We start from the raw sequence: 19537 nt of genomic DNA on the forward strand, positions 1-19537 counted from the left end.
TGCCCGTTTTGGGATGAAACGATGAACCTCAAAGATTTGATATCGAGCATGCGCTACAGCCGCACCTGGATAATATTTTTCTGCTGTTCTTCCCGTTTCAGTTCAAAACGTCGGAATGGTCTCTGTGTGTGGGCTATGGTTGCTGGTTGTGCTTGGATTTAAACTCCAGCACTTTGAGCAGGTTGCGTATTGGGTACACTGGTGCGATTGAAGTGAGAAACCCAAGATTGGAGGCTGCCCCCCTCGTGAGGGTGGAGATGTAGCGGTCGATGTCTCTCGAAGTCAAAGTGCCGAACGGTTTTTTGCTCGTAGAGTATAACTTGTGCAGTAGTCGGCCGATGTACGCCTTTTGTCTCTCTGTAGCGGGTCTCCTCCTCCAAGGTGCGAACTTTGTGACGTTGGGGGGTCCAAATTTGGAAGTTGCCGTCTTTTGTCTGGACAGTTCCTCGATGACACTGTGGGCCTTCCCAACAATTTTGAACAGGTCGCGCTCACTCTTCATAACCTCCGTTGTGTTGAACTTACCATCGAAGGAGGATCTGAAGTGTCTTGGGATTTCGCGGTACAGCTTCAGCTTGTACACGACTTTTGTCTTGTCTGCAGGGTCCTTTTCTCGGTATATCCGGAGGTGGTTGTAGCCCATGAGGCTGAATGCCCATCCATCGTCCGAAAATTTAAGCCACAGGTAGTTGGACTGCGTTAAAAGGTTGTGTTCCATCTTTCGCGTCGATGAAGAAGCTGGGTCACCAGAGAGGGAGTCCAGAGCAATCTGGTCATCGCAGAACTTTTCGAAGGAATCGTACGATACCATGGTCAAGTCTACAGAGTTGACAAGTTCCTGCATGTACTGTATTTTCTTCTCTTGTGACTCTCGCAGCATGGCCTCTCTCTGCGCCCTTTCCTCGCTTAACCGTGACTCTTCCATCTGCGCCTGTTCCCTCATACGCCTCTCTTTCTCATCCCACGCTTCCTTGATCTTTGCCAAGTCGTCCATGGTGGCTTCGTCTAGGGTGCCCCTATAGTCCGGCACACCGACCAAAGAGGGGAACGAGACTACGCCTACAGACTTCGCGCCGACAAAATCGACGATGTGGCAGTGACTCTTCTTGTGATGTAACCGGAGCCCTCTACCTATCATTTGGACGAGTAGCGGCCGCGACCTCGTCGGGCGGCACAGCAGTATGCAGTCAATGTTCGGGATATCGGTCCCCTCGGTCAAGATCCCACAATTGATAAGCACCTCGGATTGCCTGTCCCTGAACCGCTGGATGGTGCGGTCCCGGACGTCCGATTTCAAGTCAGAGGTGACGTACTCTGCCTGGACCCCGTAGGACTTAAACTTTTCGTAGAGCGCTTGGACATGAGCCTTATCTATAGCAAACAAGAGAGTCGACTTGACCCTTGCGGTGTCTCTCTTGTGCAGGTACGTCTTGACGATGACCTCGTTGATGCTGTCGACGTTGATGACGCGGGACAGCATTTCGACGTTCGAAGTACCCCGCCCCGCGGCTGTAGTCTTGACCTGTGTCAAGTCCGCGTCGATCGCAACGGTCGTGAACTTCCCCTCACAGAGCCACCTATCCTCTATCATCTCAACAATCCCGCGGTGGTATATGATCTCGTCGAGTGCTCTGGAGATGGCCTTGCGGTCCGCGCGCTCGAATGTAGCGCTGAACCCAACGACGGGGATTTCAGTCTGCGGGGTGTCCGCTTGGAAGTGTGCTAGGACCTTCGCGTACGAGTCCGCTACGATATGGTGCGCCTCGTCAACGACAATGAGGTCCACTTGCTTCGGGTCGCACGAGTCCAGCCGCCGCACGAGCGACTGTACGGACGCAATGATAACATCTGCGTCGTCGTAGTTTGCATGGTACTTACCCATCTCCAACTGCAGTCGCAGTCGTGGGACACACCGCTTGATCGTTGCTATAGCTTGGAAGGCGAGTTCCCTCCGATGTACCAGGAGCAGACATTTGGGGCTGCTGTCGCGGTGGCCCCTCTCTGCCAACTCCTGGAAGTACCTGTCTATCAGGTTTGCGAAGATGACCGTCTTCCCGCCGCCCGTGGCCAGCGAGACGCCAATCCGTAGCGTGCCCTGCTGTATCGCCTCGAGACAGTTTGCGATGGCCTTCTCCTGGTAGTCCCGCAACGAGGGCAGACTGCTCATCGGGCGCTGTAGAACCCGAGCAGTGGAGGGTACCATCCAACGGCACAGCCCTCGTATTCCTAGCAACATCAATGTGGACGGCTCTGGTTCTGGCAGTTACAAGATTTGCAGTTGTGAAGGTGTTCTGTTCGAATGTTTCAGTATAGATGATCACTTAGTGGATATACCAGTACGTAGTCAGATACATATCGATCGATGGGGCTTAGTAGTTGAACAGTTGGTTGCATTGGGCGACGGACTGCTGCACTCTTTGGCAAGGGATCGTGAGCGTGGCCAGGAGGAGCAACAGTAGGAGCGAGACTCCGATGGATGTTGCAAGACCGGGAAGTTTCCCCGTGGCTGTTGCCCTTGGTGCCTCTGCCAGTGCGCCGTTCAGCGAATGGGTCAGCTTGATCTTTTGGTCGTTGTGGTGAGTTGTAGTGTTGTCCTGGTGTGGAATCTCAGTGCCGTACTTGTCCAGGGCGAGTTCCAGGATACTGTTGTGTGTGTCCAGTTGTTGGTCCGCTTGGTCCTGCGTAGTGTCTGGTACGACGTTCTGGACGTTCCCGAAGAAGTCTGTGATGAGAACGTCGCGAGGGACCCTCTCGTAGAGGTCTGTGCGGACCCCCGTGTGCGAATGGACCTTCTCGAAAGTGTAGGAGTCGAAGAGGTCTTGGAGTGTGAGTGTCGAGTTCTTCTGGATGGACTCCATGAATTCGAGCGTGTAGTAAGTGAACCTGTCGATGACCGCGACGCCGATCTCGACGTCCGAGTGGTGCGAGTACGAACTCTCGTCGAGTTCCGAGGACCCGACCGCAAGTACGTTTGGTGAGTAGAATTTGGAGAACATGGTGTTTGCCTGGCAAGTGTCCACCATGAAGAAGATCTCGTTGTACCGTTTCTTCTCGTGCATCTGCGCGAACGCGTCCGCGATGTCCTCTGACGCAATCTCATCAGCGTCCTGAAACTTGAGGAAGTCGTCGCCCCCATGGCCCGTCATGTAGATGAATATGTTCGAGTTCTCGTCCGTGAGTAACCGCTTCGACTTCGGCTGGTCTTCTGACCACCGGTCCGTGAGCAACCGGATGAAGTTCTCGACGGTGACCTCGTACCCGCGGTAGTCGACCTCCACGGATTCACCGTACAGGTCGATGGCATGGTCCTTGTTGTTGAATACGGACCCGGGGAACAGGTTCCGCGAGTTGCAAGCGACGTCGTCGCTCAGCATCAGAATGATTTGTGAGTCCGGGATCCCGAGCCGCTTCACGGTCCGGTACATGCTCAGCACGTTCGCCATGTGTCTGTAGTTGAACCAGAACCGTGAAGTCGACACAAGCACCGCCCAGTTGTTGGTGTGTTCAGCAGAAACCGCGGGATAGAGCACCGCACACCACAGGGCCACAACAGCAACAGCAATAGACCGCATAGAACACCTCATTGTAGCCGTGGGGGTCTCCTCTCGCTCTCTAGAGAAGTGTACAGAGAGTATCAAGTAGGAGTTGGTGATTTGTAATAAGTTATCTATAGAGAGTACGTAGTTGGTACGTAGTTGGTCACTGGGACTCCAGTTCGAGTTGGAGGGAGGCTGTTGGCGAGGTGTGCCTCGCCGATGGTGCAGTCCAGCAGTGTCTCGAGGTTGTTGCGTTGCGGACCGCGCAGCGTGAAGGGCACGCTGCGACAGTCCTCCCACTCGTGCTTAACCAGAGCGTACACAGTACGCACCGTATCCCTGTCTGTATTGAACCGGTGCACGATGCGGCGGCCGTCCCCCGTGCGGATCTGTATTCTTGTTGTGTTCGGTCCCGGCGCCGGTTCCTCGTGAGCTTCTGGTGAGATGCTGGTCACTGCGGGTTCCTCCGTGACGGGACTGGGGCTAGTAGCTGCGGGCCCCAGGGACTCTCTTATTGCTAGTTCCATCTGTTGCTCCTCTGTGAGCGTTGCCGGGTCCAGTTTCGGTACCGGGTGGTCTACTGTCGGGTTGACCGCTGCCGGGTCGAGAGAGAACTGTTCGAGGAACTGTTCCAGTTCCTGGACGAGTCTGTCAGGGTCCGGCGTAATGTTATCCCACTTCTTAACACGCTCGCCCGTGACCGGGTCCAGGATCGCCACGTGCGGTAGGTCGTGCTCGAGGTCCCCCACCCCGTAGAAGTTCAAGTACGGTTCCGCCTGCGGCGACCGTACGAGGTACTGTAGGAACACAAACTTGTCCCTGATGAGTGCCTTCAGCCGTGGTGAGGACCACAGGTCCCTGTTGACCACTTGACACTGGAATATAGCGTTATCCTGGACGTTCAGCATGACCCACTTGCCCTCTCGTTGTGCAATTGACCGGGCCTCCTCGAGCCCGCATGTGGTGATGATACTGAAGGGCGGGCGGAACAGCCGCGCGAGCCGCTGCTCCTTCGTGAACTGACGCGGCCGCCGCACCATCTTAGTGTACTCTCTTACCGGGCCGTCATCGCCCATATCGACAACGGTCTCCTCGACGTACTCGTACTCACTAGAGTCGCCGTCCCGGTCCTCCATCGACTCAGCGTCCTCCTGGGCCGCCTGGTTGAAAACCCCAGTGGGCCGCGACGTGTCATGCAGGGGGCCGGTAACCCGCTCCACGTGTCCAAAGGGCCCACTCATATCTACGAGGGGACCCCTCGTACCCTCCATCGGCGGCCTCACCTCTTCTTCAACGGGGGTCTCCAGATGTTCCTCCGATGGTTCCCCCACGCCACCCAACTGTCCCTGCGTCTCAAAATACAGCCCAATCGCACGCTCAGCGTCACCCCCGGACAACTCCAGGTACCGCTCCACTACAGCATCATCGTAGCACGCCGTCACTGCCTTGAACTCGTCCATTGGCCAGCCTGTATGCTCTCCTCTAGCAGTAGCAGCAGCAGTAGTAACTTCGTTTCGACGTTAAAACGAATTCGAATCAAAAGTTGAAGTTGAAGACCAAGACCAAGCAGCGGTTAGACTCTGCTTGGGGGGTCTTAGGAGGGCAATGGCATCCCGTGACAGTCGGCGCGGTGGACGTTCCTGGTTGTGGACGGGCGGTGTGCTCTTTGTAGGCGCTGTTTCAGTCGGTACGGTCGTGTGGCGGCGGTGGTTGGAGCGGCGGGTCCGAGAGAGGGAGGCTGCTGCTGTGATGAGGGTGAAGGTCAGGGACAGGTTTGAGGCGACGCAGAGGGAAGTTGTTGCCGCGGTGAGGGCTCTGGTCCCCGTGTTGGAGGATTGTGTAGCGTGGGGTCCCTGCGGCGGTGCCGGCGATGCGGAGGGTCCCCTGCCGCTGGACGTCGAGGCGCTGTTTGCACAGTTGAAGAGGGCCAGGGCCGTGGGCGGCGGCGGCGGCGGCGGCGGTGATGTGTTGAAGAACGAGCTGTGGGAAGAATTGAAGCTTGCCGCGGTGATGAAGCTCGTTATGGTCGCGTATACGGTCTCCGCGCTGACTTTGCTCACGAAGGTGCAGTTGAACTTGCTCAGCAGGAGACAGTACTTTGAGTTGCTCGCTGAGGTTACGCGAGGGGAAGACAGTGGGTCGTGGTCTTCTACAGTGGCTTCGTGGGTATGCAATTGGCGCCGTGGCAGTGAGCCTGCCTCCACAATGAGTGCAGACTCTGCAGGTGATGAGCACCGCTACGCGAACGAGAGGGCGTTCCTGTCGCTGTCCTGGTGGACGATCAACCGAGGATGGTCGTCCCTGCACTCTGCCGTGGAGACCGCAGTCGCCCGCGAGTTTGGTGACGTGCCCGTCCGTGGGACACTCGCTTTGGATGAGTACGCACAGCGGTTGTCTCGTGTGTTCCAACACTGCAACGGGCTGTTGCTTGAAAGGGGGGCAGTCCCATTTCAAGGACCGATACTTGGGTCACTGTTGCTGCCAGATGACACGATGCAGTCGTTCGTGTTGGCGCAGACTCTCGAGGAGACAACTCTCGGGAAGTTAGAGCAAGATGGGGACACACTATTCGAGCAGCTCGTCGCGGAGACCCGTGGTATAGTGAACCAAGCGACTGGGCAAGACGGTGACGCGGCGATTGTGTTCGAGCAGCTTGTGCAGGAGTCGTACCAGTACATCCTGGAGTGTATTGCGCAGGGAATTGCCAAGAAGAACAAGAGACCGGAGACTGGTGGAGACACTGTCAACGCGGGCACCACCACCAGTGCACAGATGGCCGTGTTTGCCGTAGTGGGCAAGGAAGTGTGTCGTGGGCTGCTCGACACAGCGGTGGTTCCTGGGCCGAACCCTGGTCCCAGTCCCGCAGCGTCCGCGGACCAATTGCTCGCGCGGCTGGACAGCCTCCCACAATTGGAACAACTCGGCGCAGCTGTCTTCACGGGCACAGACCAACACCACCAGCGGTAACACCACCAACACCAACACCACCTGTTCATCGTCTTCTTTGAACGAAGTGTTCATTTCGAAACAACTTCAACGACAGACACCTTCCAACGACTTCAAGGACACACAGCCGTCAAGAAGACACCACAGCAATGAGCAACACGAGAGACACTGCGGAGAGGCCCGTCGTGCTGGTCAGCGGCGAGGGGGAGAAGTTCACGGTGGACCGCCGGATCGCTGAGCGGTCGCTGCTTCTGAAGAACTACCTGAACGACATGCACGACGGTGCGATGGCGCACGGTGACAGCGACGAGGACGACGAAGACGATGACGAGGATGAAGACGCTGAGGACGGAGGGGCTATCGTGATGCCCGTGCCGAACGTGCGGTCGTCTGTCTTGCAGAAAGTGATCGAGTGGGCGGAACACCACAGGGACTCGACGTTCCCGGACGAGGAGGACGACGACTCGCGGAAGTCCGCGCCCGTCGACGCGTGGGACCGTGAGTTCCTCAAAGTCGACCAAGAGATGCTCTACGAGATCATCCTTGCTGCAAACTACCTCAACATCAAGCCGTTGCTCGACGCCGGTTGCAAAGTCGTCGCGGAGATGATCAGGGGCCGCTCCCCGGAGGAGATCCGCCGCACTTTCAACATCGTCAACGACTTCACCCCAGAGGAGGAGGCAGCGATCAGACGGGAGAACGAGTGGGCTGAGGACCGCTGACCTGCCCGCTGACCTGCCCATCACACTCTGGTACGTAACTTAAATATCGCAGTTAATGTTTGTATCTTTGAGCACCACACACCCAACACAAACTGGTGAGAAGCGAGTACTCGAAGTCGACACACGATCTCGTAGACACTCGGTATGCCTGAGCACGGTCACAGGTCGCTCAGCGACGGGTCTCTGTTCAAGAAGTGGAAGTTGAAGAAGCATGGCAAGCACAAGAAGAAGAAGGAGGATGGGAAGTTGCAATCGCAGTCGCAGTCACAGTCGCAGATTGCCACACGCCGCGTCCAGGCACCCGCGGGGGACGCACCCGTGCCGGCGGCACTACCACAGATCAAATTGAACCTGCCCGATATCGCATCCATCCGGACGAGCAGGTCAGCAGCGAGGAGTAGACCGCTTGCCGGTGCGGAACAAGACGACGGGTCCACCGAGTCCGAGGGGTCTCGCGGCGCACTTGACCTTGCGTTTGTGCCCAGGAGGTCGTTGCAGAATTCGGCGGCCGGGGTTACGAGAAACTCGGCTGTTGGGCAACCACACGGGTTCTTCAACATCCCAGTGCCTATCGACTCGCACGGGGATCACCAGTCGTCATTGACTGCCGCATCGTCAGCCAAATCTGCTCCACCACTAAACAACAACACAGCCCAACCACACCGCACACAGGTACAACACCCTCCGACTCAACTACAACAATCGCAACCGCCAGAGAGGGACACGTCTACGGGGAGTATCGTGGGGACTATCTTGTCAATGGCTCACAACGCAATCGGACACCTCCCGCGCGGGGCAGCACACACAGACGGTCCCATCCAGAGTATCAACGGGACAAGCACCCCAGAGGAAAGTTCCCCCGTGAGAAGGACCCGTCACGCAGGACAACCCACCATGGACGACTCCACAATTGAGAACACGGTTATCCACCGCATTCCGAACGCTCAGCATGCCGGAGACGGAACCACAGGGCTAGAACAACCACCACCGGTTAAATCTGATCTTCAGGGACCACCTGTGAACAGGAGCGGGTCGTTCCTGCGGAACCTGGACTATTTGCTCTCGCCAACAGCTGCAGATATAGACAACATAGAGGATAACAAGTTGCTCGCGGACGCAAACCCGGACCCAAGACACGCATTGGAAAGAGCAGAGACTGGGAAATTCACCATAGCGGATAACTCCTCCAATAAAGTCACTTTCGAGGCCGCCACGCAGGGGTCGAAAGACTCTGCAGGAGATCTGAGGGATAGTGTCCCACAGCAGGCACAGGTTCAGCCGCTGCGGGAGGGACAAAACTCCGTATTGCCCCAAATCAAACAGGTATCGGATGATCTGGGGGGCAGTGCAAAGAGACCTGCGATAACAAGCCTTGGGAGCGGGAACCTCACGTTGGACATCTTCACAAACGATAACAACACGGACGAGATGTCGTCGATGGACCAGCCAAGGAGGAGCACCGAGACAGTCGCTAACGGACAACTGCACCACGAGAATGCCTCATCTCAAGGTATACTGAGACCTGCGCTCGCGAATAACTACTCGCAGTCGCAACGGAACAGCAGCTACATTGACGTGACTAAGCACAACCCGATCAACTTGAGCGTATCGACGGCAAGCAGAGTGAGAAGCAAAACCATGCCCACAAACGACATGAACAACGTGCACGCAAACGAGCCCGTTCAGCCGAGAAGCTCAGAACAGGGGAAAAGAAACTCGGTACACTCGGTCACATCAACCTCAGAGGAGAATACCTCCTCTAGGGGTAGAAAACCAAGGACCTCATCCAAAAACTTCCTCAACAGAAGATCGTTCTCCCCGGGGAACATCTCTAAAGTGGTCGTACCCTCTCTGGGACTCAGAAACTCCATGAGCAGGGTGAAAAACAACCTGGACGTATCGGAGAGCCTGGGCCAGCAGAGAACCCGCATGAGCACAAACTTCTCAGGGGGGGCCAACCCGGTCGTCAACGTAGACTACAGCAAGCCCACAGAGTTGAAGGGACTCGACTACGCCTCCGAGAAACGCAACATCGAGTTCCACAACCTGTTCAAGGAAGCAGACCTCAGTTCACACGAGAGACTCATTGTAGACCACAGCTGCGCACTTTCGAGAGACATTCTATTACAGGGCCGCATCTACATATCGGACCAGCACCTGTGTTTCTACTCGAATATCCTTGGCTGGGTTAGTACAGTCATCATACCGTTCAAAGAGATCGTACAGATCGAAAAGAAGACCACCGCGGGGATATTCCCTAACGGGATAGTCATAGACACTCTCCACACAAAATACGTTTTCGCATCTTTCATTTCCAGAGACTCCACTTTCGACCTCATCACAGACGTTTGGAATCAGATCATATTGGGTAGAAGGTACTTGAAGGACGGCGAAGACGGTGAAGTACCCATGGACTCACATAGCTCGTACAGCTTATCAGGGTTCGATGGAGGGCTTGGCGAGGACGATGATGGCGACGAGGAAGATGACGACGACGATGAGGCCTTTGATGACGATGATGACGACAACGCTTCGCTCTTGGGTGTGGAAACTGACATGACATCCAGTGACGAACTGAATCCAGACGAACTGCCCTCATCCAAGGGTAAGCTGGTGCCCTTCCCGGGTCCAGTGAAACATTCACCCACATCGATGGACTACAAACCCGTAGATAACGAAAAACTCGTCAGCGAAACCGTTATAGATGCACCACTGGGGCAAGTAGCAGAGGTGTTATACGGCGACGACGTTTCCAGATTGGAGCTTATCCTCAAGAGCCAGAAGAACTTTGATCTGTCACCTATCCCAAAATTACTAAAGAACAAAACCAGGGACTATAATTACTACAAACCGCTGCACTTCGGGTTTGGACCTAACAAAACCAAATGTTTAATCACAGACACAGTTGAACACTATGACTTGAACGACTATGTCCAAGTGTATCAGGAATCTAAGACTCCTGATGTGCCTTCCGGGAACTCCTTTACAGTCAGAATTAACACGATCATGACATGGGACTCGGATAACACTACGAAGGTCACGGTATATTTCCTTTGTGAGTGGAGCTCCAAAAGTTGGTTGAAAAGTGCTATTGAAAAGGGCGCATTCGATGGTGTTTTGGAGACCACCAGGATTCAAAACGTGGAGCTCGCAAATTTCGCCAAGAACCAATCTCCAAAGATCAGCAAAAGAAGTTCATCCAAAAGGGCAGGAGGGGAGAAGCCCTCTGAGGACGACATTGTCTCCTCTTTACCAACACTGGGGCCCCCTACTCATGACCCTACGGAACCTGAATACTTAAAGAGCAAAGAGGATATCATCATCGAACAATCTGTCAATTTCAATGCTCCGCTGGGAACTGTCTTCCAAATGCTTTACGGTGACGATACTTCATACTTGAAGAACATCATTGAGAAGCAGAACAATTTCGACATTTCCAGTATTCCTAAATTTGTCAACAATGAAAGAGAGTACACGTACACTAAACGGTTGGGGAACGCGTTGGGTCCCAAACAGACTCGGTGCACATTGAACGAGAAAATTGAACATATGGATATTAACAGTTACATCGCCGTCAGGCAGACAGTAAAATCGCACGACGTACCTTACGGTAGTGTCTTTACCGTTCACACAAGAATGTTTTATTCTTGGGGTCCAAATAACACTACCAACATGCTTGTGGTGCTGAATGTTGTTTGGTCCGGTAAGTCTCTATTAAAGGGTACAATCGAGAAGGGCTCTATCGACGGTCAGAAGGCAGGCACAAAAGTTCTAGTGGAGACATTGAATGAAATAATTACTAATGGTTCCAAGAAAAAGGCTAGAAAGAGATCAAAAACGACAACAAGAGGCAGTTCCACTAGATCGAAATTATCGACACCAAAACATAATACAACAGCTGCAACTAGCAGCAACGATGCGGATTCGGGTATGCTCTCCACTGTTATCTCAATGATTGAAAACTTCAACATCCCATTTGTGTCCGGTAACATTGCAGTAGCAATTTTAGCCGTGTTCTTCATACTGGTATTAACCTACATGTTGGGTCGTTCCTCAAACAGACACGCTTTCGAACTGGCTGGACCGGGCAGGATATTAATCGACGGTCAAGAATTTTCATATATTCCAAACTTCAAAACACTATATCAAGTTTACGAAGACGAAGTTAGGAAAACAGTGAAGGATATTGACAGTGATAAGGCCAACGCTGTACGAAAATCACAAGGAGACATATGGGACTGGATTGATGACCGTAGCAATGGTGCATGCGGTCATAAAATGGATTCGGGACTTGTCTCGAGGCGGCTTCGGGAAAAAGCCATGCGGAATACTGGCAAGGGTAAAAAGGCCAAACAATTGAAAAATTCCATCGAAGTCACTGAATTACAACTGCAGGAAATGAGGGAAATGCTGAGCCGGTTGCAAGACTGAATGGCGCGTCTTTCTTCAAACACCGAGACGTATAACTTATGAATCCAGCTCATATTAGATATATAGCAAAAAGCATACATATGTACATTAACTATGAATATTTGACAAACGGATAGTCATGGGGGGCCTTATCAATCATCCATGACATAATCTGAATCCTCTTTGGAAGAGGATTCCTCCGTATTTTCAGGTATTATAAAGCTGACATTTTTAGTCGTAATTTCAGGTTCCTCCGCCCCATTCCTCCTTTCGTCTGTTGATTCATTGTTTGTATCACCTTCCTCCATTTCTTTCCTGTTCCTTTTCCTATTGGATTCCGATTCGGCCCGCGACATTTCTTGATTGTGATACACGTCATTTTGACCTTCATCGCTGGTGTTGGTCGTCTCCTTATGGTCACTTTCATCCATAATGTTCGATTTTTCTAAAATCATGGAAATTTGTTCATTCGTCAGTCCGTCTGCATTGTCTCCCTCATCATCCGTTGCCCCATCCTTCTTGAGATTTTGTAGAGAACGTTCATGAGCCTCCTCAATGGCACTCTCCAAATTTCTCTTGGTTTTTTCTAATGCGTTTTTGCACACTATGTCTACCGTTGTAGTTTCCAAGATATCAGAGATTATCTCCAAAATGCGTTTTAGTTTGTCAGTATCTTGAAACGAGGTGATATAGAATAGGTGAATATTAGTAAAAATCATTTTCTTTATCTCCTTTCTCCCTACCTCGTGTATCGTATTCAAAATATCTAGCAGGACCTGAATTTGGTTATTATCGCACCTTGTCTCCTCCTCGGATCTCCGTACCAGTTTCCGCGGGTTGGTCCAATGAATCAGCTGTTGGAGTATAACGTTGGGTTTCAACATTGTGGTGTTATGTGCATCTAATGACGTTTGCAACTCGTCCCAAATCATTGCTAGTCTGAAAAATACACCGGCTGCAATAGACGCCATTTTACTCTGGTGAGTGACATGGGAGAAGCAATACACTGGGATGCAAAATGCAAACGCCTGTATCAGTGCTTCGTTTCGGGAGTTGTTGGGTAGGAAGTTAGCGAATATAAGGGATTCAAACAATTCCGTGTCGGTGAAAATATCCGCCAAGAAAAGCTTAAAAAGACCTTCTGCGGTAATCACCTGGCATTTTGGCGATGAGTCGTTTTTCAGCACCTTGTAGAACAATTTGTAAAAATGCATTGAGTCGACTTTGTTTTCCCCGTCTACTACGGCAGTACCGTGTATGGCAAAAATGTCAAGCAGAACTTGTAGCGCAACAATTTTGATCGGTGTGTTCCCAATACTTACTGTTGCTCCTAGTAACAGCATACTGTTCGTTGCCAGTTGGACGTCGATGAGACAGCACAACCCCAAGTTCTTAATGCCTAGCAATTTGATGTCCGGTTCATCGCTTTTCACCGCTGGAGTTATCAGGGTGTCGATCAGTGATCTTAGAAGGACATTCTGGTCGTTGAGCGTCGTTACAAGTTCCAACATACAAGAAGACCTTTGTAAACAGATAGCAATGGTTGCTGACGTAGCTTCTCTTTCGTTCGAGAAGCTGTTTAGAGCGTGACGTTCCGGGTTCAAGCTTCGGCCATCTATCAATCCGTCAACAGCGGAGTGGAATGAATTTAGGTTTTCAGCATCATCAAGGTCACTGTCCCTATCCTGTTGTTCGTCGCCATCGGGCTTTGATTTTTTCTCCATCTGTTCCTGCATTTCAATGTCCTCGTCTCTTAAGTCATTGATGATTTCGATCGCCATTGTGACAAAATCTCTCTCGTTGATGGACAACACCTTCAGTACCTTGTGGCCACATCTGATAAGACATTCCGGTAGTGACTTCAAAGATAGCATGTTTCTAACAACATTCAGCATCGCTCTCCTGCCAATCTCATCACTGAAATCGTACAATGCCGCTATAGTCAGTAGCTGTTCTATGATAAAATCAAAGGCTTTCTTGGCCGGTTTCGTCAACGCTTCTGTATCTCCGCTAGCCCCCGTGCTGAACCGCTGATCCGTGTAGTGCTGGATGTAATTGGACAGTACGGACGCCTCTGGGAAGGTCTCGTCGACAACCTCGGTAAGTTTGTTTTCCGTGCAATGCGTGTGGAAACACCGGAACAGAAACGCCATTTCTGGTGTCAGGTCCTCCCACAGGTCGTGTATCTTTGGAATCTTGTTGACTATATCCTCTCTTCTCCTAAAAATTGTCATGACAGCCTTATCGCAAGATTTGGACTTGGTTACCTTCAACTTTTCGATTAGGTTGAGGAGGTCTCCGTTGACCAGGTTGATCCAGTGGAAAGCGATCAGCTTTTCGCACGCAGTCCTCACGGACTCGTCCCTGTCCTCCACCCCCCACAGTACAAGCTGGTCAAGGACCTTTGGATCCACCTGGTCGAAACACTTAAGACCGAGCGACTTGAGCGTTCGCGAGTATACGGCCCTTCTGTTGATGGCGTTGACGTCACGAGCCCTTTCGAATATGTACAATTGCGTGTGTCCGTTGTGCACCATATTCAACATGGCTGCACGCCTAACATCCGCTGCCGGGTCGTTCTGCACTAGGTTCTCGAGCAGCTTGGTGGCGCTACTGACGGTGCCGACCTCGTCGTCTTGGAACTTGGTCAGCGCGAAAACGGCCTGCGTTCTGACGACAACCTCCCTGTCCATGACTCGCTTCTTCAACTTCCCCTGCAGCAGCTCAAACAAATCCTCGTCAATCTCGTCGAGGTTCTCCATCAGGATCGCAATGATCTGGCACACTCCAAATCTCACGTTCTTGTCCTTGCTCTCGATCCCGCGGAGAATATACCGTAGGAAACAGTCTATGAATTTGCTCACCATTTGTTCCTTCTCCAACAGGGCCGCCGCAGCGTCCCCCTCAGTGGCCACCTGTCCATCGGACGCATCGACACTCTCCCTTAGAAGCGAAACCTCCTTGTTGAGCGACACGACGAACACGGTCACGAGTTTGACCAGCCGCGAGCCGAGCGGGTCGTTCTTCTTCAATGGTAGCACTTTCAACACCATCTTGTTGGAACCCACGAGTTTGAACGGGAGTCCCTCGAACCCCCTGCCGGTACGACTTCCACTGGATCTCTTCAAAATGACAACGTGCTTCCTGTGGCCCGCGTAGCCCAGCTGGCCCTGCTGGAACACGTCCGCCACGGCCCGGAAAATCCGCTGGTTCATATCCTCGTCCACCATCGAGCTTTCAGACCCAATCAACCTGCTCTAGCGGCTGCCCAGGGCTCCAAGTGCCGCTCCCCAACCGTCTGCTCATCGCGTCTCAATTTCTTCGTCACCAAATGTTAAAGTGAAAATTTTTCTTAGTGCAAATTTTAGCGATGAGTTGAAACAGTTGAGACGAACAGACTCTGTGAGACCGGAATAGACGTTGGTTATCGTACTCTCTGTGATCCCTGATACTGTGGCAAGCACGAGGAGGTATGACTGGACATGGAACTGTAGTGCACAGGGCACGATTCTGCGATTTTCTGCCCGGCAACATCACTTCGCTGGCGTTCTCGCACCGGTCGACAGCATCGAAGTTGACGCCGTCTGATTTGCGGCTTGCTGTTGGGAAGTCAGATGGGACTGTTGACGTGTGGAACCCACGGAACAACTGGATTCAAGAGTTTGCGATTGGCAGCGGTGGTGGGGAGGGCCGGTCGATTGAGGGGCTCGTGTGGTGCAACGTGCGCGGACAGCCGCTCAGACTGTTCTCGATTGGTGGGTCTACGACGATCACCGAGTGGGATCTGAGGGATGGGTCACTGCTGAAGAACTACGACTGTAATGCTGGGGTTATCTGGTCCATTGGCATCAACAGGTCGCAGGATAAGCTTGCGGTCGGGTGTGACAACGGGGCAGTAGTCATTGTGGATATCTCGGGCGGTTCCGGGTCCCTCGAGCACGACACGATCCTAGCTAGACAAGAGTCCAGAATTCTGAACATTGCATGGAACGGTGACGAGTTTGTGATCGGGGGTTGCTCGGATGGGAAAATCAGGGTCTGGTCCGCCGCGGCGAACGAGAGCCAAGAGGCGGCCCGCGGTAGACTACTCCACACAATGAAGGTCGACAAAGCTAGGGGAGAGTCTACCCTTGTATGGTCCGTTCTATACCTACCAAACTTGAACCAGATCGTATCCGGGGACTCCACTGGGTCTGTCAAATTCTGGGACTTCCAGTATGCGACTCTGCTCCAGTCGTTCAAGCCGCACGAGGCTGACGTGCTGTGTCTCACGGCAGATGTCGATAACAACTCCGTGTTTACTGCGGGTGTTGACAGAAAGATCTTCCAATTCAGTTACAGCACAGCAAGCAACAAGCAATCAAGCAGGAAATGGGTCAACGCTGCAAACAGACTTTTTCATGGGAACGATGTCAGAGCGATGGCCGCATACCAGTCGAGAGGCGCTGATTTCCTCGTATCCGGTGGTGTCGAAAAGACCTTCGTGGTAAGCTCTCTGAGCTCGTTCGCCAACGGCAACTACAGAAAGATGACGCATGTACCGGCAACGGCACAGCGGAACGTGCTTTTAGCACCACAACAGAGGTACATCGTCATGTGGCAGAACAGCACGGTGAAAGTCTGGTATCTGGGCACTGACGTGGAAGACGAAAAGAACTACAGGTTAGTCTGTAAACTGTCGCTAAATAAAGAGGACGAGCCGATCTTACGATGCACGATGTCCTTTGACGGTCAGGTTCTCGTGGTCAGCAGAATGTCCTCTACCAAAATTTTCCACTTGCTACCGAACGAAACAATGACCAAACTGAAGGTGACCAAACTGGACAACGACTTCTTGTTGAAGACTGGGTCCAAGTTTGTCAAGTTTGTTGACAGTTCGGTCATCGTGGTGTGTACTCCAGATGACGAGTTATTCACCTTGGATCTGGAATCCGACATAGAGGGAGGTGATGAAAAACCAACGGAACTGGAAATGCCAGCCTTCCAGGGGACGAAGAGCACTTTCGAGCTCCCATACTTGGCCAGAGTAAACCACATGGATGTCACTGAGGGCTACGTTGTCGTTTCTCGTGGTTGTGGTATCGTCGACATAATTGACTTGAAGACACACGAGTCCAAATCATTGATCCGTTTAACGGACTATATTACCGCATTAAAGATAAATACAGAGAAGTCGAGCGTGATAGTGGTAACATCTGAGAATAAAATATACGAGCTGAGAATAGATGATGGTGCAAACGCTGAGGGCGGCTCTGAGATCTTGACCGAATGGTCCAAAAAATGCACGGATAACTTACCAAGAAGGTTCCAGAATCTGAAGGACAAATGCAACGGTATATTCCTGGACAAGGAGAACTGCAACATGGTCTGGTTTTGGGGTACTTCATGGTTGGTAAGGTTCGATTTCAGCTTGGATCTCCCCCTAAGCAAAAGAAAGAAGGTTGTCCTGAAGCGTGGCCGCGACGGATTAACCATAACAGACGAGAGCAATTTCATGAACGATGCAACGGTGAGCCGCGGCGACTTCAAGGACGGCGAAAACAATGATGATGACGAAGACGACGACGACGATGATGATGATGAGGACGGAATGGATCTCTCTGTCGACGACGCGATCCTGCGTGCGAACGCCAGAGACAGCAACAGTTCTACCTCGAGCGTGCTCAGCAGAGCAAAGACAGAATCGCAAGCATTCTTCATTTCTGACAAGTTTAAGCCAAGTTTATACGCCGGGTTCATTAACTCGAAAGAGATAGTCGTTGTCGAACGGCCATTGGCACAATTACAAGCGCAACAAAAGGCATTCCACCTGTCCAAACTGGTGTTCTAATTCTTCCCATATATATATAACCATATGTACAATTATCCCAACGGGGGCAAACTACACGGACCCACTCCACTTCCTGTCATTGGTAAAGTCTCCCGTCGTTTAACGTACTCGCATCATTTTTGACTAAAAATTAGCAAAAGAGGGCTCTGCGGTTGATGGCAGCATCTTCAAGGGATCTAAGGATTTGAGGGGACACGCCAGTAGATCAGTGGGTGATTCACAGTTTCCCGTTTGCCACTATAGGACATGGACACCAGCAATGGTTCCCCTGCAGATTCTGCGGGACCGTCCAAAGAGGTGGAGAGCATGGAATGTCCAGTGTGTTTGACAGCGTTCCCCACTTTACAGGCTCTAAACACACATTTGGACGTAGACCATGGGTTTGGTGATGATACGGGAGATTCCCATATGGTTGTGACCGATCGTGGGGAGAGCAGCAATAAAAAGAAGATACGAAGGGCGAAGAGCCCGCCAAGTGAACGCGGTACAGCCGCGGCGCACACGAACCACAGGACGTCTACATGGCAGAAATACCGGGTCGGCGAGAAGTGCAACTTTTGCCAGCGCAAACTGAACCCAAATACTACTGGTATTGCCAACTGTCGGAAGTGTGGGAAGCTGTACTGCAAGATGCACTGCACGAATATTATAAAACTGAACAACCGGGGCAAACTTGATCCTGTGAAGGGCCAGTGGACAAGTTGTTGCCGTTCGTGTTTCTCCAGTCGACCCGGATACAATGACTATGGAGAGGTGCGCAACTTGACCGGTGAGTTCACGAGAATACGAAGATCAAAGAACGAGGACGCCAGGTTGAGAAAGTTACAGCTTGAAAACAGGTTAGTCCGGCTAATCGATGGATTCGTGAAGTTGTACAAGCTACATTACCTCGTTGCAATGGCAAATAAGGAAGGTGCTGGTCAAGCTGTGCTTTCAAGTATTAAGTTTACTTTGGATGCGACCAACTTCGAGAAAGACGTTACTGCGTGGCAGGATGACCACACGGTCAACAGTTGTACCATCTGTCACAAGCAGTTCAATTTCTTGCAAAGGAAGCACCATTGTCGGCTCTGTGGGATGGTCGTTTGCAATTCCACCACTACGAAGTGCTCGAACGGGGAGATACCAGTCTTGATGCTAAGGGATAACGCCGCGGACTTGCCCTTCAAAGAGGATGCGTCCCTGCTGAAAAGAGGCGAGGTCAAAATGGACGTCCGGTTGTGTTCGAACTGTATCCGTGCCGTGTACACACCGCGGAAGTTCCACCAGGACTGCGTCGCACCGCCCCCGAAGATCATAGACAAGTACATAAGCATGTGTCACATTGCGAAAGTGATCAACGATACGCTGCCATACTTCCAGGGCGCATTGGCGAAGGCGGAGACGCAACGAGAGCAAGACGCAGAGGGCGGTACACCAGTTGGTGGTGGTAACAATGGCAACAGACGCACGGCTGTGGCCAACTCATTGGAAGATATCAAGCAGTTGGCCAAATTGCGCGAGCGGCTCGTCAATTCGTTCGGCACGTACAACGTCCTGACGCGGCAACTGTTACAAGTGCCACCGAGCAACCCATCAGAGCAACGGATCCAGCAGTCGATCAAAGTGGTGTCCTCGCAGTTCGTCAACGAGAAAATCCTCCCACTGCGGGCAATGGGATCCGTCCTGAACTCAAACTCCGCCAACACGACCTCCTCGTCGTCTGCGTCGTCATCGCTGCATTCCAAGTCCCCTGCTACACAGCTACCGCAGGTGAAACCACTCTCAAGCGTGCTAAAGAGACTCACGGTCAAAGAGGTGAAACAGTACCGCGAGGAACTGATGGTCCTGAAGGAGCAATCCTTCATCATAGAACAAGCAATTGAGGACTCCAAGACACACAGAAGGTTCGACGAGGCAACTGCACTGTCCCGCAACCTCAGCGAACTGACTGACCGGTCGCAAGAACTACAGGGTCTGCTCGGAGAGGAAGGTTTCTGATCCCAAGTCCCTGATTGGTCGTCACCAGCGTTAAACCCAGATATATAACTATTTTTAAGTATGTAACAGTAGTATATATATTTTGTGCGCTGCGAGGACCAGAGTGTTCAGGA

The 19537-nt window shown here is 52.2% G+C and overlaps 9 protein-coding genes across 9 annotated transcripts; 5 read left to right on the forward strand and 4 right to left on the reverse strand.

Moving 5' to 3' along the window:
* Window positions 1–133: 133 nt before the first annotated feature.
* On the reverse strand, window positions 134–2236 carry IRC3 (double-stranded DNA-dependent ATPase; the record flags this gene model as incomplete). The annotated part of the gene is made up of 1 exon (XM_022607266.1): window positions 134–2236. One exon carries the CDS (start codon window positions 2234–2236, stop codon window positions 134–136), a length of 2103 nt encoding a protein of 700 aa, XP_022463879.1.
* A 133-nt stretch (window positions 2237–2369) lies between these two features.
* Window positions 2370–3584, reverse strand: GPI8 (GPI-anchor transamidase; the record flags this gene model as incomplete). Its single annotated transcript, XM_022607267.1, has 1 exon — window positions 2370–3584. The coding sequence occupies one exon, from the start codon at window positions 3582–3584 to the stop codon at window positions 2370–2372; it is 1215 nt and encodes a 404-aa protein (XP_022463880.1).
* Window positions 3585–3667: 83 nt separating this feature from the next.
* On the reverse strand, window positions 3668–4996 carry UBX5 (DNA protein crosslink repair co-factor UBX5; the record flags this gene model as incomplete). Its single annotated transcript, XM_022607268.1, has 1 exon — window positions 3668–4996. The coding sequence occupies one exon, from the start codon at window positions 4994–4996 to the stop codon at window positions 3668–3670; it is 1329 nt and encodes a 442-aa protein (XP_022463881.1).
* A 145-nt stretch (window positions 4997–5141) lies between these two features.
* On the forward strand, window positions 5142–6503 carry PEX3 (Pex3p; the record flags this gene model as incomplete). Its single annotated transcript, XM_022607269.1, has 1 exon — window positions 5142–6503. The coding sequence occupies one exon, from the start codon at window positions 5142–5144 to the stop codon at window positions 6501–6503; it is 1362 nt and encodes a 453-aa protein (XP_022463882.1).
* A 128-nt stretch (window positions 6504–6631) lies between these two features.
* On the forward strand, window positions 6632–7204 carry SKP1 (SCF ubiquitin ligase subunit SKP1; the record flags this gene model as incomplete). Its single annotated transcript, XM_022607270.1, has 1 exon — window positions 6632–7204. The coding sequence occupies one exon, from the start codon at window positions 6632–6634 to the stop codon at window positions 7202–7204; it is 573 nt and encodes a 190-aa protein (XP_022463883.1).
* A 144-nt stretch (window positions 7205–7348) lies between these two features.
* Window positions 7349–11635, forward strand: YSP2 (Ysp2p; the record flags this gene model as incomplete). Its single annotated transcript, XM_022607271.1, has 1 exon — window positions 7349–11635. The coding sequence occupies one exon, from the start codon at window positions 7349–7351 to the stop codon at window positions 11633–11635; it is 4287 nt and encodes a 1428-aa protein (XP_022463884.1).
* A 131-nt stretch (window positions 11636–11766) lies between these two features.
* YCG1 (condensin subunit YCG1) lies at window positions 11767–14844 on the reverse strand (the record flags this gene model as incomplete). The annotated part of the gene is made up of 1 exon (XM_022607272.1): window positions 11767–14844. One exon carries the CDS (start codon window positions 14842–14844, stop codon window positions 11767–11769), a length of 3078 nt encoding a protein of 1025 aa, XP_022463885.1.
* Window positions 14845–15086: 242 nt separating this feature from the next.
* UTP4 (small subunit rRNA maturation protein UTP4) lies at window positions 15087–17444 on the forward strand (the record flags this gene model as incomplete). The annotated part of the gene is made up of 1 exon (XM_022607273.1): window positions 15087–17444. One exon carries the CDS (start codon window positions 15087–15089, stop codon window positions 17442–17444), a length of 2358 nt encoding a protein of 785 aa, XP_022463886.1.
* A 246-nt stretch (window positions 17445–17690) lies between these two features.
* On the forward strand, window positions 17691–19424 carry PEP7 (phosphatidylinositol-3-phosphate binding protein; the record flags this gene model as incomplete). Its single annotated transcript, XM_022607275.1, has 1 exon — window positions 17691–19424. One exon carries the CDS (start codon window positions 17691–17693, stop codon window positions 19422–19424), a length of 1734 nt encoding a protein of 577 aa, XP_022463887.1.
* Window positions 19425–19537: the final 113 nt, after the last annotated feature.

This window comes from Huiozyma naganishii, chromosome 3, assembly GCF_000348985.1.
Source record: "Huiozyma naganishii CBS 8797 chromosome 3, complete genome".
Taxonomy (NCBI): Eukaryota; Fungi; Ascomycota; class Saccharomycetes; order Saccharomycetales; family Saccharomycetaceae; genus Huiozyma; species Huiozyma naganishii.